We start from the raw sequence: 25,627 nt of genomic DNA on the forward strand, positions 1-25,627 counted from the left end.
GAGAACTTGATAAGCTGCAGATTTGTATAGTACGAATTATGTATAGTCATATCAGCCAATTACAAAATTATAAGGGCTGTCAACCCAAATGACTCTGAATACAAACCAATTCTCCCAACAAAATTAGCAAAACCTTCTTCCACAAACAAGTTTAATCCCGTGATCTGGAACATCTGGCGCTGGTTATTGTTGGAGACCAGGCCCAGATGTCTGAGCCAGTGTTAGCACTTACACTCCAAACCATCTTTCTTGTATGATAGAATATGATAGAACATTATTCCAAGCCAAACTAATTTGCTGATGTCTGTGTTAAGAGCATGCAATGTTTTGTTAGTTATCACACATTGGAGGACATGCAACAAAATAATCAAATCCTAATCAAGATTGTCTCTAATTTCAAAACTGCTGCTGCAAAGTTCAGCTGGCTTTTGTACTGATTCTTGTAGTAAGCACAGGAACCACTTGTCATGAGAAAATTATGTGGAAGGGAAGCTATCAAAATGATTTATAAAGCTATTGTCTCAAACTGCAATTTTGCTGAAAGTAACATGGGGAAAATGTGTGCGTCTTTTGTAGCTGATATTTGCTTGCAGTTTGTAGCAGCCATTATTCTTATAGAGTATTTTTTGTGTTATAATGATTAAGATTTTTATGCATAGATAAGGAGAATGTAGGTAACGTTTGCCTAATTCATTTTCAAAACAAAAGTGCAGTTGTCTAGGTTATTGCACGTCTGGAAAATGCAATGACACAATGGTGAGGGGTGCAGTAGATGAAACTGAACAGAACAGAATCAATAATTGTAAATACACTTGGTGGTTAATTATCAAAAGCAGTATTACTGCAGCAGTTCCTGAACTGTGGTCAATGAACCACTAGTGTTCTGTGGAAAACCTGCTCATCACATGATGCTAACTTTCCTCCCTGCCTCCATTTACTAACTCACATTACAAGGAAGCTAGAAATATACCAATCTCTTTCTGAGTATTCCCCTTCCACAGGTGATTGCAAACTGGGAATTTAGAGAGGGAGTTCTTCAGGACAGCAGGTGTGGATGGTGATAGTTCTGCTGTTGTTACCTGCACAGCATGTGCCATGTTTGTCTTCCTCACTGAAGAAAGTGAAGATGAAATCCCTTCTAAGTGCAAGCTGGTCCCCATTTTGGAGAAAAAAATTAAAGGACTGGAGGCCCAAGTGTCAACCCTGCACTCGATCAGAGAGGGTAAAGACTTCCTTGATAGACGGCAGCGTTTAATCCTGCAAGCAAGGCAGGCAGAAGAGCCAGAGAGGGCAGTACGGGACCAGGAAGAGAACTGGCAGCATGTAACTTCTAGAAGGAAAAAAAACCAGCACAGGAATCCCCCATTCCTACAGAGGTAAGTAATCGCTTTCAGGCTCTCTCCACAGGCTCTATCATGGAGAATGCTTTGGAAGGGACCTCACAAGGAAGAAATCGGAAGGGAACCACTTCAACTGGAAGGCATGGGATGCATAATCCTAGGGATGGGGGTTCCATGACCACCACCCCCAAAAGAAGAAGGCAGGTGGTGATGGTTGGAGACTCCCTCTTAAGAGGGACTGAGCCATCCATCTGCCATCTGGACCTGGAATCTCGAGAGGTGTGCTGCTTACTGGGAGCTTGAATTCAGGATGTGACCGAGAGGCTTACAAAACTGATCAAACCTTTGGATCGCTACCCCTTCCTGCTTCTCCATGTGGGAACTAACTAAGAATGACTTTGAGCAGATTACTACGGATTGTGTAGCGCTGGGAAGAAGGATCAAAGAATTCAGAGCACAAGTGGTGTTCTTGTCCATCCTTCCTGTTGAAGGGAAAGGTCTGGGTAGCAACTGTTGAATTGAAGTAGTAAATGCGTGGTTGCGCAGGTGGTGTCGCAGAGAGGGCTTTGGTTTCTTCGACTATGGGACTCTGCTCTGGGCACAAGGATTGTTAGGAAGAGATGGGATCCACCTAACAAGGAGAGGAAGGAGCATCTTTGCGGGCAGGCTTGCAAACCTAGTGAGGAGGGCTTTAAACTAAGTTTGTTGGGGGACGGTGACCAAAACCCTGAGGGGAGTGGGGAAGTCGGATACCGGGAAGAAATGCAAAAAGGAACAAGCAACAAAGGTGGACCCTTGATTCAAATGCAAAGGGTAGGGTGATCAACTGGTTACCCAATGCGAGAAGCCTGGGTAACAAACAGGAAGAATTGGAGGCCTTAGCCTAGTCCAAGAACTACGATTTGATTGAGATAACAGAGACTTGGTGGGATGTCTCACATGACTGGAGCACTGTCATGGAAAGGTATAAACTGTTCAGGAAGAACAGGCAGGGGAGAAAAGGAGGAGGAGTTGCACTGTATGGAAGAGAACAGTATGATTGCTCAGAACTCCAGTGTATAGAGGGAGAAAAGCCTGTTGAGAGTCTATGGGTCAAGTTTAGAGATGTAAACAAGAGCAGTGATGTTGTGGTTGGTGTCTGCTACGGGTCGCCGAATCAGGTGGATGAGGTAGATGAGGCTATCTTCGGACTACTAAAAGAAGTTTCCAGATCACAGGCTCTGGTTCTCATGGGGGCTTTAATCACCCTGACATCTGTGGGGAGACCAATACGGCAGTACACAGACAATCCAGGAAGTTTTTGGAGACTGTTGGGGATAACTTCTTGGTACAAGTGCTGAAGGATCCGACCAGAGGCTGTGCTCAACTTGACCTGCTGCTCACAAACAGGGAGGAGCTAATAGGGGAAGCAGAGGTGGGTGACAACCTGGGAAGCAGTGATCATGAGATGGTAGATTTCAGGATCCTGACCACAGGATGAAAAGAGAGTAGTAAAATACACACCTTGAATGTCAGGAAAGCAGACTTTGACTCCCTCAGAGACCTGATGGGCAGAATCCCCTGGGATGCTAACATGAAGGGGAAAGGAGCCCAGGAGAGCTGGCAGTATTTTAAAGAAGCCTTATTGAAGGCACAGAAAGAAACCATTCCAATGCGTAGCAAGAGAAGCAAATATGATAGGAGACCGGATTGGCTTACCGGGGAAATCCTTGGTGAACTTAAGTACAAAAAGGAAGCTTGGACAGATGACTAGGGAGGGATATAAATGTATAGCTCGAAAATGCAGGGGAGTTATCAGGAAGGCAAAAGCGCAATTGGAATTGCGACTTGCAAGGGATGTGAAGGATAACAAGAAAGGTTTCTACAGGCATGTTAGCAAGAAGAAGATGATCAGAGAGAGTGTGGGGGCTCCTACTGGATGAGGGTGGTAACCTAGTGACAGATGATGTGGGGAAAGCTGAAGTACTTAATGCTTTCTTTGCCTCTGTCTTCACGGACAAGGTGATCTCCCAGACTAATGCACTAAGTGATGCAATATGGGACAAAGGTGGACAGCCCTTGGTGGGGAAAGAACAGGTTAGGAACTATTTAAAAAAGCTAAACATACATAAATCCATGGGTCTGGACTTAATACATCCGAGGGTACTGAGGGAGTTGGCAAATGTCATTGAGAAGCCTTTGGCCATTATCTTTGAAGAGTCGTGGAGATCAAGAGAGATCCCAGATGATTGGAAAAAGGCAAATGTAGTGCCCATCTTTAATAAAGGGAAGGATGATCCAGGGAACTATAGGCCAGTCAGTCTTACTTCAGTCCCCAGAAAAATCATGGAGAGGGTCCTCAAGGAATCCATTTTGAAGCACTTGGAAGAGGGGAAGGTGATCAAGAATAGTCAGCATGGATTCATGAAGGGCAAGTCGTGCCTGACCGATCTGATTAGCTTCTATGATGAGGTAACTGGCTCTGTGGACATGGGGAAGTCAGTGGATGTGATATACCTTGACTTTAGCAAGGCTTTTGATACGGTCTCCCACAATATTATTGCCAGCGAGTTAAGGGAATGTGGATTGGATAAACGGACTGTAAGATGGATAGAAAGCTGGCTGGAAAGTCAGGCCCAGCGGGTAGCAATCAACGGCTCGATGTCAGGATGGTGGTCGTTTTCTAGCAGAGTGCCCCAAGGTTCGGTTCTAGGACCGGTTTTGTTCAAAATCTTTATTAATGACCAGGATGAGGGGATGGATTGCGCACTCAGCAAGTTTGCAGATGATACTAAGCTAGGGGGAGAAGTAGATATGCTGGAAGGCAGGGATAGAGTCCAGAGTGACTTAGACAAATTGGAGGATTGGGCCACAAGAAATCTTATGAGTTTCAACAAGGACAAGTGTAGAGTTCTGCATTTGGGACGGAAGAATCCCAAGCATTGTTACAGGCTGGGGACCAACTGACTAAGTAGCAGTTGTGTGGAAAAGGACCTGGGGATTACAGTGGATGAGAAGCTGGACATGAGTCAACAGTGTGCCCTTGTAGCCAAGAAGGCTAATGGCATATTAGGTTGCATTAAGAGGAGCATTGCCAGCAGATCCAGAGATGTGATTATTCCTCTTTACTCAGCTCTGGTGAGGCCACATCTGGAGTATTGTGTGCAGTTCTGGGCCCCCCACTACAAAAAGGATGTGGATGCATTGGAGAGGGTCCAGCAGAGGGCAACCAAAATGATTAGGGGGCTGGAGCATATGACCTACGAGGAGAGGCTGAGGAAGTTGGGTCTATTTAGTCTGCAGAAGAGAAGAGTGAGGGGGGATTTGATAGCAGCCTTCAACTTCCTGAAGAGAGGTTCCAAAGAGGCTGGAGAAAGGCTGTTCACAGTAATGATGGATGGCAGAACAAGGAACAATGGTCTCAAGTTGCGGTGGGAGAGGTCCAGGTTGGATATTAGGAAAAACTATTTCACTAGGAGGGTGGTGAAGCACTGGAATGGGTTACCTAGGGAAGTAGTGGAGTCTCTATCTCTAGAGGTGTTTAAGTCTCAGCTTGACAAAGCCCTGGCTGGGTTGATTTAATTGGGATTGGTCCTGCCATGATCAGAGGGGCTAGACTTGATGGCCTTCTAAGGTCTCTTTCAGCTCTATGGTTCTATGATTCTATGAAATCTGATTTCACTGATTTGTCATACTTAAAATGCGACACGATAGTTATATTCTGCTCCCTTAAATAAATAACCCAAGGATTATTTCATTTGTCTTCCAAGGCATTTCACTGATCCATTACAGTTACACTTTGAGCAGGTAGCACAAAAGGGACCTACTGCTTGTTCTCATGCTATAAGCGCAAATGCAAGCCAGAAATGCAAACTTCATGCTGTCCCTTTGGCTCCTGAGTCAGTCTTCTTCCAGATGAGAAGCTATAAATAGAAAGGCTTATTCTTAAGCTTGGTGCACTGTGTTTGGAAAGGGAGCACCAGTTTTCAGAAGTGATGCTAACAGGAATGGCAACACTATAGTTAGTAGGGAGAATCCCAGCTATCAAAATATCTTGGCCTCTTTATACTTCCAAAGATTTCAAAATACGATAGAAATGGCTAAAAAGTTAACATTTTTCATTTTAGTAGGGAGCTCTCTTGAGTAGAGGAGGATGTTCTGGTATCAACAGACAAAGCTGTGTGTAGCTGGTGGCAAATGCTGCATCTTTGATTGTGAATATTGTGTCTGAAGTTTTTTAGATTTTTCTCCTATGTAATCTTCTCTCAAATCAATTAATTGATGTGCAAATTCACAAACTTCTTAGGCCACCCTTGTGAGTGGAAGGGAGGATGGGGATAATATTCATGGACCATTGTAGTTAATAAGTAGCTTTTTAATGAGAACCAAACATATTCCTATAAACAACATAGAATTTTATATTGCTTTTTTTTTTGTTAGCTTCCATCCTGCTTTAACCAATCAGATGGGAGTCAACAAACACTCTCATGAGGGAAATGTCATTTTTTTCTTTGTTTTTACCCAAAGGTTTTGAGAGAGAAAGTTGGTCATTCATTTAAATGTTCATTTTAAATTTAAATAACCCTTCAATTATTGCAGTTTTGTACAGTAACAGTTCACGGTAGCTGAAAACATTAATGTAAGCAGGGCTCGGGACTTGGGAAGAGGAAAAGTGACAGGAAGCTCTGCTTTTTTATCTTCTAAAGGGGAGAAGAAAAAGGGAAGGGAACAGTGGCAATTACATTCATAAGTTACCTAACTCTAAGGAAAAGAGAAAAGGCTTATTTCTGATCATGGGCACCAGTTGCCTCCTTTCTTCATGGGTGCTCAACCCCTACTCAGCCCCTAGCTCTGCCCCCACTCCATCCCTTCCCCGATAGCCTCACCCTGCCTTGTCTCTTCCCACTCTTGCTCTGCTGCTTTCCATGCCATTCCAACCCCTTCCCCAAGCACTCTCTGTCCCTGCTGCCCCCCACAGCCAGAGAACTGCTGATTGTGGCAGGTGGGAGGCACTGGGAGGGGAGAGGAGGAGTCCATAGGTGGGGCCACCCATGGTTTGTAGTCTTTGGGAAGGGGGTCAGAGAAGCTGGCTGCCAGTGGGGTGCTAATTTTTTTCCAGTGGTGCTTCAGCCCTGGAGAAGCCACTGAGCCAACACCTACATTTGTGATGGTGGTGTTATGCCACACTAAATGCTGCATTTGGCATCTGTCTACTACTGTGACTGGTGCTCTACAAGCAAGATGGGGAAGTGGGTGGGGAGGAGTGTAAATATGGGATCAAAATGGGAAATGATGTATAAGTGCGATTGGAGGGACACTGTGAGTTGACTGCTTGAGGGAGATGAGAGTGAGGCCTTAATAATGCCTTTGAATCCATGCAGAAGCTCAACATAGAACCATGAAGTTGATGAATACATAGTACTTTAATACAAAAAAACGGTTTCCCTATACAGGAGCTGCTGTGTTCCATGTTCCATTGTGGTAAAATAGTGTCACTGCAATTGTAATACAATTATGTCACTGCATGTCTTGGATCAGGAATACCCTTTGTAAGATACAACAAAATGCTTGTAATCCCTTGGTAATGCTACTTACTTTCAAATAGGAAATGTCAGTGTTTTAACGTAGGTCCCAGGAAATATGAAATCTCATGTTCTCTGAGCAGGCATCACATGGAGTACACAATGGGCTAAGGCAGTTACTTGAGTTCTTTCCAAACACTTTCCTTCTGGCTACATTTACTTTTTTCTTCATCAGTCCTTGTGTCAGGACACTGGCACTGGAAACCCAGTGCCTGCCTGATCTGGGTGATCCTGTTAGTTTTGGTGGGAATGCCGCACATGAGCTGATACCTATTTCCCTATAAAGTAACTTTTCATAGAAAATTCTTGGTTTCCAACGGGCTCCTTGTAATTCTTGGAGATCTTTTATACACATTTCCAAGTAATAAGGAAAACAGCCTTTTCCAGGAGTATGGGGATTTCCACTGAACATATAATGGGTAACAACTAAGTCACCAGTTTCATTGTTCTAGCTTCTTAGAGCTGTGGAACTGCCAAAATGCAGAGGGCCAATAAACACAGTATCGTAATTTGCAATAATTGCTTAATACGTTAGATTCTCTCTCTAGGCCCAAACTGTTTGCCTATATGCACAAGGTTGGAGCAGGTGCAAGGAGCCTTCCTATTCACCACTGCAGCTCTACCTAAGGGCAAGAGTCTCTTTTCTTGGCCTGGCACTACCTGGTATGCCCTATAGGGCCAGTTGTTTCACCAGAATCTGTTTCCCACAATGGTGAAGTGTTTGTCAAAGAATAAGGGAATATCAGTCTGGTGAAAACAGCATGAACTCAGGCTCTCAAACAGAATACTCTCTAGGCCCTGGTCTCTACTAGGGACTTATTTAGAAATAACTCCCCTTATTTCAAAATAACAAGTGGAGCATCCGCACTACCAAGCCCGTTATTTTGAAATAAGGGCCTGGTTATTTCAAAATAATAACTCCTGCTTTTCACAGGGAATAACGCTTATTTCAAACTAGTTATTTCAAAATAATGGTAGGGTGGACACTCCATTGCTGCTATTTTGAAATAACCACTCCCCAGGTCATTCAAAGTAATTACTCCCCAGTGCTTCTTGGGGTAGTGCGAGGTAGTGCGTCCACATTAAGGGAGCCTGCCTTGGACTAATTTCAAGGCCTCCCTGTAGTGTGGACATGCTATTTTGATATAATTATTTTGGGAGTTATTATTTCAAAATACATTATTTCAAAATCATTTTCTAGTGTAGGCATGTCCTAGGTGTGCTTCAGTAAATTGTTACAGTATCATGCCCACTGCTAACATAAAGAACCTTTCAGATAATTAATTGACTGGCTAATTTGGCATTCTGTTTAATTTTACCAAAGCCTCCGATGACAGAGAATTTATATTGAAGGATTTAATATTTATATTTGTATTTATATTCACACAGGAAAAAAAGTCAAGGATGCATTTTAACAGTGATCATAATAACCACTAGAACAATTTCTTATGTTCTGTGGTATATTGCTCATCACTGACCATTTTAAAAATTAAGACTGGATATTTTTCTAAAATACATGTGCTGGAATTTACTTTGGGCAAGATCTGTGGTCTCTGTACACAGGAAATCAGACTAGATTATCACAGTGGTCTTCTGGTCCTGGAATCTCTGAATTTGTGAAAGTAGTACCACTGCCACCTTCTGTGGTTTTGGTTAATTTATTTTAATGTATTGTAATAAAAATGCAATTCAGCCAGGGCAAGCAGAGGGAGATACATATGGTATTCATGTCATACAATGGTACGAGGTACTTTGAGAGTAACTATACAGCTCATTATAACATTAGCAACAGCAACTATAAAGTAACACCTCATTAAAATGTGACTTTGTCTGTAGATAACTCAATAGAAGTAAATGCATAAAGTAATGAAAAAGACAACCATAAATATAAAAATATTAATACTTTGTTTAGCTCAAATTTTATCCATTTTGCCAATATTATGAAGTCACAGACTAGAGAAAGCTGTCGGGTAAGGATCTGATCCTGTTTAAAGTCAGGGATTGAACACACAAGTAATCCTATTAATTTCAGTGGACATCACACACTCATAAAAGATGGTTGCAACTAAAAGTTGTAGACACCACCGTGTGATCATAGTCTTCTATGTAGACCATTAGTTGTAGAAATAATAAAAGCAACTGCTTATTTCAGTGACAGTACTTTATATATAGGCACTCCCCGAGTTATGTGGATCTGACTTGTGTCGGATCCGCAGTTACGAATGGGGTTTTTCTCGCCCCGGAGGACGGGAGCGGCGGGACGCCCAGATGTGCCGCATTCCCGCCACCCGCGTCCTCTGGGGAGAGAAAAGCTGCTCCGTGTCTCCCTGGTCTGCTGGGGGGGGGAGGACGCCGGCAGCGGGACACTCGCTACTGAAACTGACCAGCGCTGACTCCAGGAAGCCCGAGGCAGAGTTGCTCCGCCCTGGGCTTCCTGGAATCAGCCGCTGATCAGTTTCAGCAGCCGCTGACTTGGGGATGCCTGGGGTTCTTAAGTTGAATCTGTATGTAAGAACTGGCGTCCAGATTCAGCCTGTTGAAACCGATCAGTGGCTGATTCCAGGAAGCTCGGGGCAGAGCAACTCTGCCTTGGGCTTCCTGTAGTCAGCCGCTGGTCAGTTTCAGCAGCGGCTGAATCTGGATGCCAGTTCCGACTTACATACAGATTCAACTTAAGAACAAACCTACAGTCCCTATCTTGTACGTAACCCGGGGACTGCCTGTAGTGCCTGCCTCCTTACCTCAGTTATCCTTAAAATAGAAGCACACATTGAATTAATTTTACATTGCATTCGTATGTGTTAATATTGAAAAAATGCACCATAAATTCCAAATATTCCAATACTTCTTCTTGAGTAAGAAGTGATGAATATAAGCCATGAGCAAACTAATTGTGTTCATACTCTTCCTGTATTTGAGACAGGTGGGACGCATCCCTTGAAGAATTAATTTTCTCCAAACAATATCTGCAGATTGCAACCACTGTGCCATCCACCTCAGTTTATGGATTTGGTGAACATGAACATCCATCCTTTAAGCACAATATGAATTTTGTTACCTATGGGATGTTTTCCAGGGACCAGCCACCAGCAGTGAGTCATTTAATTCAGCATCTTGTGCTAGGATCATACTGTAAATGTAGAATGGAAAATTAAATACCAGATTAACACATTAGGATATGACAAGAGGTGTTAATTATGAATTGTCAGCAAAGGATGGGTTTAATAAAATGTTACGGAAATACAACAAAATATAATTAGCTAAACAGTAAAATCACTGGGTATTTTACAATGATTTGGAAAGTTGGCATATGAAACATTCATCGTTCCTAGAAAAATATATTCCATGTGCTAAGGCTTTGATTCAGCAAAGTATTTAACTTGTGCTTTAGTTTATCTCTATACATCCAACTACTTACGAATGACTTAAAGGGGATTAAAGTTAGGCACATTCTTAAATGCTTGGCTGAGTTACAGCTTGAATGCTAGTCTGTCAATGATATATTCTCTCCAGCAAGGAATTTCTTAGCCTGGTCACTCAGGAGCATTTGGCTGAATGCCAGAGTACTATAGTCCATGGCTAAAAGTTTAAGTAAGATAAGATAAAAGTGACAGTGTTGGGGATAAAAATCTTTCTTGTTCCATTGATGGAGCTTTACATTGGTTTGCAAACAACCCATTTTATGAACTCATAAATTTCCTTGTCTGTGTATGTGTTTCTGGTTGACACAGATTGTGAAAAATTGGTAAAACAAGTCATATATAATCCATTTTTGATGTTTCAGCCTTTTTCCAATCTTTATGGAGTTCATCCCTTTTATATGTGCATAGAGAGAGATTCAAATACTCACGGTATCCTCTTACTGAACTCCAATGCACAAGGTAATGCAGTATATTATTTATACATAAATAAAGTACAGAGTGATGTTAAATGGTTTCTGCTGAATACAAATAACCCTTTCCACTAATGACTTTTAAAGATACAAATATATGACAGGATTCCTAAAATATTATGCATATCACAAGTGAATTTCCAGGAACTATTATTTTCTCAAAGAGACTTTATCTCAATTACTGTAAAACAAGATATAATATGCACTTTCATCTAAAATTATATGATTAAGTTTTTAAAAATAGATGCAAAGGTAGAGAATGTTGAAGACAATAGAAATTTCCTCTGAGAATGACACCAATGAAACAAGTCAATTTAGATTAGTACTGTGTTTACTCTGAGAAGAATAGCTTTGTATGTTACCATGGTCACCTCGCTGTATAAACGTAATACTAGAATTTGTGAGAAGGGGAATCTTCACCAAAGCTATGGAATCAATTTCACTGGCAGGCAATGACTTTCAGTAAAAAAATGAATTGTATATATATTTTATATATAAGAGCTTATGATGCACATTTTTATTCATTTCTCTACAAGTGAAATTAAAAAAACCACAAAACTATACAGTAAATTCTATGTGCATTTTTTACAAAGCAGAATAAAATAAATCTGGATGTATAGCTTATAGCTCCACAGTATCTTACTATTGTTATCCACACCACCTTGCGTAGGTGCCCATTTCTATTTTGTGATGCTGGCAAATAGGTGATTTGTACTTGTTCTGTGTGGGTGGGGTATGAGCTTAAAGTAAACAGCTGGCTAACCTACTTAGCAGCTGTGCACTGAAAGATTCAAAATGCACAGGACTGGCACTGAGGCAATTTGTACTGTGTGCAACATTTCTCCTTTTTCTTTTAGATGTTACTCTGAGTCCAAATCCATCCTTAACCTTCCGCACCACTGGAGGGATCCTCGACTTCTATGTGTTTCTTGGCCCAACTCCTGAAAAGGTTGTACAGCAATATACACAGGTTAGTTGAGAACTAGCTATGGCACACAAGATAGTACTGTAAAGAAACCCTAAGTTATCTGTATTTAGAGAGATGAGATGTTCTGTCTCTAAAGGGACATTCCCATTTGTAAGGCCTTCTCCCAACTTTTTTCTTAAAAACAGACAAGTTATCCCAGGCCCGGCCTTTGGGCAAGGCGAGCGAGGCGGTTGCCTTGGGCCCCACACATTCAGGGCCCTGCGCTGCCCAGATTCCGGCCTCGCCCACTCGCCTGCTCGCTCGTTGCCCTGACTGGGAACTGTGCGGCCGTGCGGCTCAGCCAAACACAGCATGCTGCCTTGAGCCCCGCAAACCCTTTGGACAGACTTGAGTTATCTTGTATATCCTGTCCCCTACCATCAGTACTGATAGGTCCTGCAGCTGGCTGGATCCCTCTTCAGCATCCACCTGCCCACCACCAATGAATGGGAGAGTCCTCTGGCCAGCCATGGGGGTGGGTGGGCAAGGCTGGTGGGGGACCAAAGCTGCAGCACGTAGAGCTGGCCACTCCCCCGATGGCCTATCAGTACAGCCCTTGTTTCATGCTGGCTCTCAGCTAGCAGGGCTTCACTCCCCTCTCGTTCCTGTCTGGCACTGACTGAGTGCTGCAAGCTGCGGTGATTGATGAGTGCAGGCAGTGGCCGGTTGCATGTTGTCTCTGCTGCCCATTTATCAGCCCTTTGCATGCTTCCCCTCTCACAGTTTTCTCCCTGCTTTTACCACCCTCAGCTTTGCTGCTCCTCTATATCCTCACTAACAGCCTGGCCAGATAGCTCCTTTCTTCCCCTGCAGCTTTTGGCTGGGTCAGCACCCTGGGAAAGCCCAAGATCCTCTGGCTCAGGGTGCTGAGCAGGAGAAGCAGAGCCCAGCATGTTCCTCAGACCTGTGCAGCACTAGCATGGGAAAGCATCTCTTCCCCTCCACTAAATGCTGGAGGGGTGAATTTCCCTGTTTGCACCCTGGCCTTGCAGGCTTCACCGCCTCCCCCCAGCCCCAAGCAGGGACTTAGCACATTCTTCACCCACCTCCCTACCCTCGCTCCTGCTCCCAGGGAATGCAAAGGCTCCTCTATCCCCTAGATACTCTCCCCTGCTAACCCACCTCTCTGGTCATGTTTACTAAAGTCCCTGCTGTCAGGTTCCTTGGGTCTGGTGCACAGTGAAACCTTCGGGCATAATCTCTTCCAGCCTATGCTGTAATGATGGGGGGTGACAGGAGGTGGCTCGGTTATGTTGGTGGCCAGCAGCAGCCTGGCGGTGTTAGCTGCCTTTTGACACTGGGTGGCAGGAAGGGCCAAGCTGCTTACAGTCCTAGGGAGATGGGGGCGAAGAGACGAGGTCTGCAAAGACACAGGCCAGGATTTCCTTCCCCCTCCCCTCCTCCTCTGTGGCTGGAAGCAGCTCCTATCCCTTCCCTCTTGTTTAACGCCATATTCTGGTGTGGACCCTGGCAGAAATCTGGGGGTGACCTTGTGTGCCCCCTGACATGTTGCCTCAGGAAGACACACCAGGAGGTACCAGGAAAGGTGGTTCCATCTTGGAGGCCCAGCCAGGCATGGAGGGCAGAGAACACAGGGAGGAAGGGTCAGGTTGGTTGAGCACTTCCCTCCTGCCATGCGAGAGAGGTATATGGGGGTGCACGTGTGTCATCTCTCCTCCTGTGAACTCAAAGCCTTAGAGATAAAAAGGTAAATAAAAAGAACCCAACTACGCAGTATTTCTTTTTCATAAGGGCTCACCCCTCGTTAATTTGAACGTTTGTACTTCATAGTTTTGATTGATTGCCGTTAATCTGTCTTGAATACAAGCAATTTTACCAAGTGTCCCATAGGAAAATAGTCACCTTATCCATTTTGTCAGAAAATTTGATTATAAATTTGTCCATCAATCATGTTTACATCCAACGGGAGCTTATGTGATTAGGCCCAATGTGAGCAAGTGGGATGACTTTATCACATTACACATATATATAGCTCAGTCCCTGCTCTCACTATAGTCATTGGCAAAAACTTTTATATCTCTGTGCAAAGCAGAGTCTTTGTACAAACCCTAGACTTGAATAGGAATGTGTCTAACAGAACTTGTTCAAAGAATCTGTATAATTTAGGAGGGAATGAGAGAGGCATTTCAATCAAACTATAGAATCCTATAACAGGGTATGTAGTTTTCTATGGTAGTTCTCTAGAATGTTTCCTAGAGGAAAAGGAAGGAACAGTTTGCCTCTGTCAATATATCTTAGTTCTTATAACAGTATATGACCACCTCCCAAGACATAATAACCAAAATCACAATAGGTCAGTGATTTAATTTTCCTCCCTGCTTAGCCCAAATCTGCTAGGTCTATGATTAATTTTTATTTGTCCTTCTCCACTTTCTCTCCCTAGGGTTACCCTGTACTTTCCTTGCATGGAGCAATAATTGTTACATTGTTCAAAGCACAAATAGCTTTTAACAGTATTTTATCCCCATTAAAGTTAGAGTTTTGATTGCAGCTACTATTTTGCCATCTGCAAATTCTCAGCTTCATGGGAGAAGTTGTGGATTCTACAGGGGCTCATTATATATTCAGATGAGAAAGGCAGGGAGAGATTCTAACCCTTCTTGATTTTTATTTCACTCAATTACACAAGTCCAATAATTGGTGAGCATAGGAAGCAGTAAAGAAGAGATTTGTCTATTCCTTTAACATGGTTAAAGCACTTATTTTTGCTTAATAACATAAATCACCAGTCATTGTTGGCTTCATTTGAAAACACAAAGACAGACCCTAGAACTGATCTGGATCCAAAGGTTCAAGGTATGTGGATCAGGTGTTCTCAACCAGCAGTTGGAAGCACTGAGGAGGCAATGGCTGCTGCACCCCCTTTTTGTGGCCACACCCTCAGAATGTGCTGGAATCCTGTAGGGCGGGTGAGGTGGGGCAGGCAAGTACTAAAGCTCTAAGAGGTGCTGCTTTTAGAAAGATCCACCATTCAGCTCATAGCTCAAGAGTGGGAATATGCAGAGGACATTCAAATAAGAATCTCCTACTAAAGCTGGCAATGCTGGGAGCAAAAGTAGGCAGGCAGGAAGTTTTTTTTTACCATTTTGTCATCCTCACCCATCTTGGAGCAGCAGGCACTTCAAAGGCAATGCAAAAGGTAGCACACGGACATATTTGTGCTCTCCCATTGATATCATTGGTGTTCCTCCACATTTATATCTGCATGACAGATCAGAATCAGCCCCACGTCTTTTAAAAGTATTTTGCAGGTGTTTTGAAACCAGTCCTTTCGCACCTTAGCAGGTGACCAGCAGCTAAAAATAACAAGAGAATTCTTGCACTCAGCTAATGACTTCTGGCAGCGTAAATTCCAGCCCTGTTTCTGTGGAAATTGAGGTTGGCTCTGAGAGAGCAAGGTAAGGGATAGACAGTTTTTCTTAATGGGTATGTCAGAGGCCAGAAAAAATCTACGCTGTTCTGTATTCTTTGACTGCGTGTTAGGCTCTGCAAGGATTCTGAAAAAATGCATGGTGGCAATTTCATAATGAAACTAACTTTTTAAGTACACATCATGAAATTCCCTGCTATCTAATACTACTATTACCAGGATATTTATCTCTAGGTACTGATGGAGCTTTTATACTTAAGTAATGTGAGGAAGGGCCAGCAGGTGAAGGGGAAAATCTATTTTCTCTGAGCTTTTTTGGCCTTTCTTGTCATATTAAATGTATTTTCTCTTGTATGGTCACTCCCTCTTTCTAGGGAAGAAGAGGGAATGGAATAGAGTGCACAAGAATAGATGTGATGCATGGCCAAGTCCCTTAAGCAGTCTAGTACAATCTGTCTTCCTCACCGCTCTTTTCTTGGTCCTGAGGTGCAGTTTTCATAACCACAGACTTCAATAACCAGGAAAACTGCCTAGTAGATGATTTATGATGCTCTTGTCCTCTGCTGGGCTGGTGTTCAAGCAGGAGAGGGAACAAGGGTGCAGGAGCTCTTGCTATGTAAAAACAGTGAGGCAAAATGATGTGGCAGTGTGAAGATCATAGAATACTAGAACTGGAAGAGACCTCGAGAGGTCATCTAGTCCAGTCCCCTGCCCTCATGGCAGGACCAAGTACTGTCTAGAGCAGTGTTTCTCAAACTGTGCTTCGTGGAGCCCCAGGGCTCCATGAGACATCTCCAGGGGCTCCACGAGGTTGACAAACTGGAAACATCGATAGACACAACACATACAATCAGTGGACCACTGGGGCTCTGCATAAATGTTTACGCATGTAAAGGGCTCCGGAGCCCAAACCATTTGAGAACCACTGGTCTAGACCATCCCTGATAGACATTTATCTAACCTACTCTTAAATATCTCCAGAGATGGAGATTCCACAACCTCCCTGGGCAATTTATTCCAGTGTTTGATGGCAGTAAGAGATGGCAGTCACATGCCTTATGGGCTGTGGCCTGCAAGAAAGGTGATATGGCCATTCCACCTCAGCTAGCAACTGTGTGTGCTGCCCTCAGGAGCAAATACTAGCTGGCAGCAATTAAGGAGCACATGCAGAAGTAACATGCTCTCTGTCTGCGTGTTGTGCTGGCTCACTGCTCTAGTACATTTCCTCAAATGGCAGATCTGCCTTCCCATCACTATGCCAGGCAAATCTGCAGATATCCAATATATATCCACAGGTATTTGCATCTGTGGATATGGAGGTGGATATCCACAGCTTATTTTTGTGGATACAGATACAAATTTTGTATCTAGAACCATGAAAATCTGTGGATATCCATGGCTCCTTTTTGTTGGCTACAGGTGCAGATACAAAATTTGACATCTGCACAGGGCTCTAACCTACCACCAGTCTTCCCTCTAGGATTCTTTTTCTATCGAGTCAGGATTCTGTGAGATTTTCCAAGGGGCAAAGGCCAGCTAGGTGCTGATTTTTCCTCTTCTCATAAGCCCTTAAGTTAAACAGGCTTTGCAATGGAGTTCTTTGTGGAGCTCCCTGGGACAAGATTCTTCCCCATCAGCCTGTCTCTGTGATATGTAAGCACTGTAAGGTGACAAGGCACCAGCAGTCACTCCATGACTGCTACTGGACTGCTATAGTGCAACCCACAGCCCCTGTGCCTCCCATACCTCTTCCCCAAATCTCCCTGAACTGGGGCACTGAGAGTGATTCTATGGAACATGGTCCTAATGCGCTTGAGGTACTGAATTCCCCTTGTGCAGCCAAGCCGCAGCTGTTCTGCCTTTGACGGTGACAATGACCTTGTTAGAAGATTAGGTCATTTTAAAGTTATTTAATGTGTAGCTATGCCAGCCTATAAAAAGGTGATTCATTCTCAGTGGATGGCTTGCTTTCCCTTTCTTTTTGTCTAGACTAGAATGAAATATTATTTTTGCTTTTTGGCTGTAACTCATTGTTATCTTTTATTCACAAAATATTTATATTCAGCAGCACTTGGTAGGTTAATGCAGCCAAGCGCTGGAGCTTTGGTAAGGACAGGATCCCTAATGAAAGCAGTGAGTCTCTTCAAGTTTGATTGTAACTTGTGTCTGCAGAAGGTTAAAATGATGCCGCTCCCAAATGCCAGATATATCTGCATCTAATCTATTTTCAATGGACTTTGAGGGCAATGAAGAGAATGGCAAGGGAGTGCATGATTGAAAAGCAAATCCTTCTCCCATCTAGCTGTTTCTTTTCCTGCACACCGTTTTGCGAGGGATTTAGTTGGTTGGTTGGTTTACAGGAAATAGCTTGCCAGTGGCACAACAGCAGTGGAGTTTCAGTAATTACTGAAAGTATTACACACATTTGCCACAGCTTGTATAACCGTAAACATTCTCCACTCTATTATTTCTTCCTTTGCATTGTTAAATTCTATTGAGAGCTGGTGTTTAGGATGGTTCCACCATAGTTTCATATGTTTTCAAATAACCACTCAGTACTTCTCTGCAAAATACTACTAGAGAACAAGTTTAGCTCTTAGTTCACTGTAGAGTTATATGACCCACATCATTTCTTTAAGGACAAACAAACTATGTAGCAAAAGAAAGCAAGAAGCTAAAGTACTCACATTGATCAAATGAACCAGTTGATGATTATACAATTGGACACTATAGTCATGTTATTACTGCCTGATAAATTTACAACTAATTAGGCTAAAAGTATGTTGCATAACAATATAACATGAGCTCCATAGCAAAACATAAAAGAAAATTATAATTTAGCAAACAAAACACAATACTGAAATCAAATAAGATAGTGAGGGACACATTTGTTGTGATTATCTGAGGTCTAGCAACCAGGGGCTAAATGACAAGCATTAGAAGAGCACATTCAAGCTACGTCTACAGAGAAGATCCAAGCTGCCTCTGTTGATCTTTGAGGGTTTGAGTCAGCAGGTCTAGTTAAGACAGCTGATTCAAACTAAGTGGGCTGTTCCAGTAAGTGCCAGTAATCCTGCTTTCACAAGGAGTAAGGGAAGTTGAAGGAAGAGTGTTCTTCCTTCGACTTCCTGCACTGTAGACAGCGCCAAAAGTCGAGTAAAGCTACTTCGACTTCAGGTACACAATTAACATAGCTGAAGTTGCATAGCTTAATTCAACTTTGCCAAGTAGCATAGACATACCCTTAGATAGCTCCCACTTTTGCTTCAGCAGAATAAATTGCTGGTCAGTGTCTCAGTTTAAGTTGACAGCTAATGTATATGAAACTTGATTATACATACAACTTGTCACAGACATATCATTGATGGTGCCCTCAGTTGATCTTACAGAGCCTTCAGCAAGGAGATGGCAGCTGAAAAGAATTGAGGTGATAAACATTCTTTGTTCTCTAGTAGATGATGTTCCAGTTTGATCATATGACATTTTTGAAGTCCACTGATGTCTAAGGCCATTAGAATCTTTAGATTCTTCTGAGTGTTTGGAATCTGCTTCATTCCCTGGGATATGCAACATATCTTGTGTTTTTATAAGTCAGCTTTAGTCTTCTTTAAATTCACTGCCTGGACTTTAAACTCAGTCTTATCAACTGACTAGCTCAGAGTGTACAGAATTCCCTTCACTCCTTGCCCAAAGGGGAAGGGGAGGGTGTCTAATGAGCTGGATTCAGCTTTGGACATATTTGTGGACTGTGGAAGCTAGTGAAATTTCCATGTAATTTAGCCATTCTGTGTGACTAACTGCTGATCTAAATCAAGAACATTTATCCCACTCAGATTTTTATAGTTACCTCCTACAGATCTTTACTAAAAAAGAAATGTAGGCAAATATAAGGTATCAAGTGTAATTTTATATGGCTAATTAGAGTTTGAGAGCTCCAGAGCAATCTTTTGTGGTACATCTATGTAATTATAGCAATGCAGTAGCCCTTTGAGGATGCTGAAAATGAGAGAAGTTCAAGGAAGAGCTCAGAAACATGACACTATCCTCTACATCAGGGCTACTCAACATGCAGCCTATGGGCCCATTTCTTTGCAGCCTGCAGTGAAGTCTGGGTTTACATGGGGCTCAACATTCGGCCTGCAGATGGGCTACTTTGAACATGGCCTCCACTGGGAACATGCTCCACAATGGCAAGGTGACTCCCAGGCAGCGTAAGCATTTAAAGACACAAGTGGACAGGTGGGCTGGAATAGACGGGTACAGGGTATCACTGTTTCTAGCCCCCTGAGAAGAGGTGTCGGGAGCGCCAGGGCCTTATGTGAAATAAGCTATTTGCATATAGTTGCATATATATTTGCATGTATATGCAACCACACTTAAGTTGTGGCCCTCAGCATGTGCTGTGAGTATCATTGTGGCCCCTGGGGCTCCCAAAATTAGTAGCCTTGCTCTACATTTTAAAAGGACTGCACAAGGGCTTAAGCCACACAACTGCCACTAAAATTAAGGGAATTACCTAACTTAATTTTATTAACAGGCAATTGTTTTCCTATTTTTAACATGTAACAGCAAGACAGTAAGCACCACAAAATTTTAGGGTACCTGATTATTAGTCAGAAACCAAACATAGAATTCCACGCATAATTTGTACCTGTGCCTCTGACATGATCTTTATGTAACAGCTTGCTTAGCTTTCTTTGTGCATCAATTTCCTGAGCTGTAAAATGGGACAGTTTGTTTTAAAGGGTTTATAAAGTAGTCTGATTTTCAGGTTGAGGTGCTATGTATGTGTAAAATATTTGCACAGGACACAGAATGAATCAGTGATGTAAATGGGAATGGAATCCAGGGTTCTGATTTCAGGCCACAAGTTCTAACCCCGAGACATACATACTCCCAACAAACCTCTTTGTTTCAAGGGAGGCTATTTTCTGTATTCACCTGAATTTCCTTCAGAGCTACATCTAGCAATAGTGAAATTGCTACTTTATGTCAGTTTTTCTCAGACTTGGAAAACTGACAGTGATACTACTCTAACAACCCTGGGGATCATTGTTCCTTCCTGCCCTTAATTATTATAGACTGTGCTTAGGATGAACAGTAATAGAAACAATAAGACTCACTTTTCCACTTTCCCTGTGCATCAGCCAATTTCCCCTCTAACAATCCTGTATCTTCACAGCTTCTGAAATTCTGATATATTCCTTCCTTTGTTTCTCTGCTGATGCATCATTTTTCCTGTCTGTTTCTGGGAGAGTCACTGTGTGCAGTCTTCTAAAACATTCTGTTTTTATGTAAAACAATTTAGGATCCTCTGTAGGCAAAATATAGTTTATTCAACCAAAGTGTATCTTAAATATATATCAAATCTGTCACAAAATCCAGAGCTTCAAAATTACATCTCTGCCTCTGCTCCATCTGTACTAGGTGTCATATGTCAGTTGCTTTATCAGGATGCTGCAGGGGAATCCATTAGTGAGAGAGTTCAGAGCATAATTAGAAAAAAAGAAATTTCTTCAGCTGCCCTATTTGTATCCTTCTTTTTAAAATGTTGTGTTTATTTGAATTAAGTTCACCTCATGTTCCTTCCTGGCCAACCTGGGGAACTATAATTGTTTTAGAAGTGAATCTTGCTTGCAAGATGGGTTTTTTTTTTTAAATCACTCAATTCTAATTCCAAATTCCCCAAGGGATGCTGTGCTAACATACAGCCATCTCTTAGAATAAACCTGAAGTTTACAGGCTGAAGAGAACATTTATGTAACTGAGAGTAGCTGAAAGTAAACCAACAAACAATGGCAGATAAGGGTCACCAGACTAGAAGGGACTTGGGCCAAAGAGACAGTACAATTTGCCTTGGGCCAGAATCTGGCCATTCTCAAATGAGTGCCCAAAGGAAGGAGGAGTGTGAGGAATCATCCCTCCCACCTTGCAGGCCTGTGCACTGGGTATCCAGAATTCTGATGCTCAGTGCTAGAGGAGTCCCTTTCACATGGCTAGCCACATGCTACACTGTTAAAAGTCATAGCAGTTGCCTGTCCTCTGTGTGCTCTCTCTCCACCCCCTCTCAGGCATTCTGTCAGCCTCTGTTTTCTGCAGGCAAGAGTACCTCAGGAACTGTCCCTCTGTAACAACCCCTTATGTGGCTGTCACTTACACACGCTGCTTTATACTGGCTCCTTGATTCTAATTGACTAGACTGTGGTATGTCTGTTAGGGCCTCTTCAGTTCCAAGCATTGCTTTCTCATGTCATTCTCTCAGTTGAGAAGATCACTGATCAAGACATTTTTAATCTTTATGCATTGCAAAGATGAATTAATGTGTTAACAGTGGTGAGGTTCCACTACTTGAGGAGTATAGGCAGTGTCTCAGTGTTTTCCATGTTGGTATTTTCTGTCACCAGCACTTGAGAGTTGCTTCTTCTCACGTCTTCTGTTGCACGTAATTAGAGACTCATGAAGATCTGAGGGGTATAAGGAAGGAATAAGGCCTACTTTCATACCAGAATGTTAAAGGCTGTGGTTATATGGAAATCATAAAGACCCAGTACATCTGTTTTCATGGAATTTAACTACCCGTACAACAAGAATGATTTGGAATTTGACTGGGATAACAATAGTATATGTAGGTTAATTTAATGAAGCCAAATCCTGTAAAAGTAGAGTAAAGATGTTAGGATTTCTCCTACAGAGAAGAACACTATGCATGCCCCAAACTTTTGGCGTCTTTCTGGAACGCAAAAATCATAGAATCATAGAATCATAGAATAATAGGACTGGAAGGGACCTCGAGAGGTCATCGAGTCCAGCCCCCCGCCCTCAAGGTAGGACCACGCTCCGTCTACACCATCCCTGACAGATGTCTATCTAACCTGTTCTTAAATATCTCCAGAGAGGGAGATTCCACCACCTCCCTTGGCAATTTATTCCAATATTTGACCACCCTGACAGTTAGGAATTTTTTCCTAATGTCCAATCTAAACCTCCCCTGCTGCACTTTAAGCCCATTACTCCTTGTCCTGTCCTCAGAAACCAAGAGGAACAAATTTTCTCCTTCCTCCTTGTGACACCCTTTTAGATATTTGAAAACTGCTATCATGTCCCCCCTTAATCTTCTTTTTTCCAAACTAAACAAGCCCAGTTCATGAAGCCTGGCTTCATAGGTCATGTTCTCTAAACCTTTAATCATTCTTGTCGCTCTTCTCTGTACCCTTTCCAATTTCTCCACCTCTTTCTTGAAATGTGGCGCCCAGAACTGGACACAGTACTCCAGCTGAGGCCTAACTAGTGCAGAGTAGAGCGACAGAATGACTTCATGAGTTTTGCTTACAACACACCTGTTGATACAACCTAAAATCATATTTGCTTTTTTTGCAACAGCATCACACTGTTGACTCATATTCAACTTGTGGTCCACTATGACCCCTAGATCCCTTTCCGCCATGCTCCTTCCTAGACAGTCCCTTCCCATCTTGTATGTATGGAACTGATTGTTCCTTCCTAAGTGGAGCACTTTGCATTTCTCTATATTAAACCTCATCCTGTTTACCTCTGACCATTTCTCTAACTTGCTAAGGTCATTTTGAATTATGTCCCTATCCTCCAAAGAAGTTGCAACCCCACCCAGTTTGGTATCATCTGCAAACTTAATAAGCGTACTCTCTATCCCAATATCTACATCATTGATGAAGATATTGAACAGTACGGGTCCCAAAACAGACCCTTGAGGAACTCCACTTGCTATCCCTTTCCAGCAGGATTTAGAACCGTTAACAACAACTCTCTGACTACGGTTATCCAGCCAATTATGCACCCACCTTATCGTGGCCCTATCTAAGTTATATTTGCCTAGTTTATCAATAAGAATATCATGCGAGACCGTATCAAATGCCTTACTAAAGTCTAGGTATATGACATCCACCGCTTCTCCCTTATCCACAAGGCTCGTTATCTTATCAAAGAAAGCTATCAGATTAGTTTGGCATGACTTGTTCTTCATAAACCCATGCTGGCTATTCCCTATCACTTTATTACCTTCCAAGTGTTTGCATATGATTTCCTTAATTACCTGCTCCATTATCTTCCCTGGGACAGACGTTAAACTGACCGGTCTGTAGTTTCCTGGGTTGTTCTTATTCCCCTTTTTATAGATGGGTACAATATTTGCCCTTTTCCAGTCTTCTGGAATCTCCCCTGTCTGCCATGATTTTTCAAAGATCATAGCTAAAGGCTCAGATCCCTCCTCTATCAGCTCCTTGAGCATCCTGGGATGCATTTCATCAGGACCTGGTGACTTGCTGACATCTAACTTTCCTAAGTGATTTTTAACTTGTTCTTTGTGTATCCTATCTTCTAAACTTACCGTCTCTCTGCTTGTATTCACTACGTTAGGCACTCTTCCAGACTTCTCGGTGAAGACCGAAACAAAGAAGTCATTGAGCATCTCCGCCATTTCCAAGTTTCCTGTTACTGCTTCTCCCTCCTCACTAAGCAGTGGGCCTACCCTGTCCTTGGTCTTCCTCTTGCTTTTAATGTATTTATAAAAGGTCTTCTTGTTTCCCTTTATGCCTGTAGCTAGTTTGATCTCATTTTGTGCCTTTGCCTTTCTAATCTTGCCCCTGCATTCCCGTGTTGCTTGCTTATATTCATCCTTTGTTAGTTGTCCTAGTTTCCATTATCATTGCTGTGCGTTAGTTTTAAACAGCAAAAGCAACCAATATTCAAAAACAGAAATTAACATATTGTCTCGTGATGCTTGGAAACTTTTGTAAACAATTTCTTCCATTTATTTTAAACTAGTTTATAATTTATTCTATTACTAGAAGATTTATCTGATGTTGCTCAGATTCTTCAGGGCTGAGAGCCTGGGAGGTTCAGGAGTCAGGACAGGGGATTAGGACTGTAGGGGGCTGGAGATGTGGGAGTGCTGGAAGTTGGGGGTGAAGGGATGCTCATTTTTTTATATAGGCTTAATTTAATTTTTTTTTAAGATGTGGAGCTGTCTTCAGCCTACATCCCCCAACTCTGCCCACAGAACTGGAGTAGCTAGATGTTTCTGCCAAATGCTTGACAATGACATTTTTGTCATTCTGCAAACTTTACCTTATCTTCAAATGCGATCAAATGCTGATATCTCTGGGAAAAAGCCTAATAGGCTGTGTGAAGAGAATATAACAGGCTGTGACCCTGCCACTCTATGCATACAAATTGTGTCTGTCTACAGTGCAGTTGAATATCCATTCTGCTGCAAATGATGGCTGCAAGTGATGGATGCAAGTGATGGCTGCCCTCTGGACATTTCTCCCTAGCTCTGCTCCTCCTGGACCTGCCATGCTACCACATTCCTTCTTGCAGAGCCCCTGTGTGCTATTCTGCTAGCTCCACACCATAGTCGTGCAACCACAGAAGTTCTGTGGTGTTTAGAGCTTTGTGTTTCTGTGCAGGGAGAGCAGCGGGGTTCTACAGGAGTACTGCTCGAACAACGGGAAGTATATTTTTAAAAAGTAGAAAAAGGTATTAATAGGTATTTTGGTTTCTTACTGTTCTCTAAATTCTTTTCCAGTGACACAACCCCATTTTCTAATCTATTTCCAGTGAAGAAAAAAGAAATAGATAAGTTATTTTATTTCCCATTGAAACAGAACATTTTCTCCCTCCAAATTGAAATATTTATCTAATAATGGAAAATTATGATCAAAACAATTTTGGGGGAAGTGGGCATTTTTGCTGAAGTTGAAAACAGTTTGGACAGGGGCCGTTTAATCTCCAGTAATAGCACAAGGGCATAAATAGGATTGGAGGATTAGTGAGTATCATCCCCATACAAAAATGCCCTTGTGCACCAGTGGAGCACATGTCTCAATATTAGTTGCTATATCATTCTTACCAAAATGAAGAGAACTAATTTCATTGCCGAATTTTACAGAAAGTGTTTTCTCAAAGTGCAGTTTGCTAGGTGAGTAAATAGCACAACAACGATTGTAAGACATTCATATTCCATTTTTAATGAGTGTGGAAGATATGCTAATGAACATGTGATCTTAGAAATAGAATTGCAATATATTTCTGTCTCCAGAATTTTCTGTTTGTTTCTTAGAATGTGTTAATTCCTATTTTAGGCAATTGGACGTCCACATTTTCCTCCCTATTGGTCTCTGGGATTTCAGCTGTCCCGTTATGGGTATGGCAGCATTGATGTGGTAAAGAAAACAGTAGATCGCATGTGGCAGTATAAAATTCCATATGTAAGTATGAATTTTTCAAAGTTTAATTATTTAATTACCCTTTAAAAATAAAATTAATAAAATCATCATAGTAGAAGGGAATAATTACCCTGTGAATTATATAGTACAAGGGTATTAAAAATTTGGTGTGATGATTTCATAAATATTATCCCTGAAGGTCACAATTTTAAATGATTTTTAAAGTGTCTAAACCCAATTCTTCGTTTAGTTACATAATGGTCAAACTAGAGTA

The 25,627-nt window shown here is 42.3% G+C and overlaps 1 protein-coding gene across 1 annotated transcript in view; it reads left to right on the plus strand.

Annotated features, from left to right (window-relative positions):
- Nucleotides 1–25,627, plus strand: part of LOC102463469 (sucrase-isomaltase, intestinal-like) — a 95,500-nt gene that overhangs the window by 21,534 nt on the left and 48,339 nt on the right. Inside the window, 4 exon segments of the mRNA XM_025183243.3 lie at nucleotides 9,825–9,993; nucleotides 10,686–10,782; nucleotides 11,651–11,763; nucleotides 25,270–25,395. Coding sequence (XP_025039028.3) covers nucleotides 9,825–9,993; nucleotides 10,686–10,782; nucleotides 11,651–11,763; nucleotides 25,270–25,395 — 505 coding nt within the window.

Source organism: Pelodiscus sinensis, chromosome 1 (assembly GCF_052426305.1).
Source record: "Pelodiscus sinensis isolate ZL-2025 chromosome 1, ASM5242630v1, whole genome shotgun sequence".
Classification (NCBI taxonomy): Eukaryota; Metazoa; Chordata; order Testudines; family Trionychidae; genus Pelodiscus; species Pelodiscus sinensis.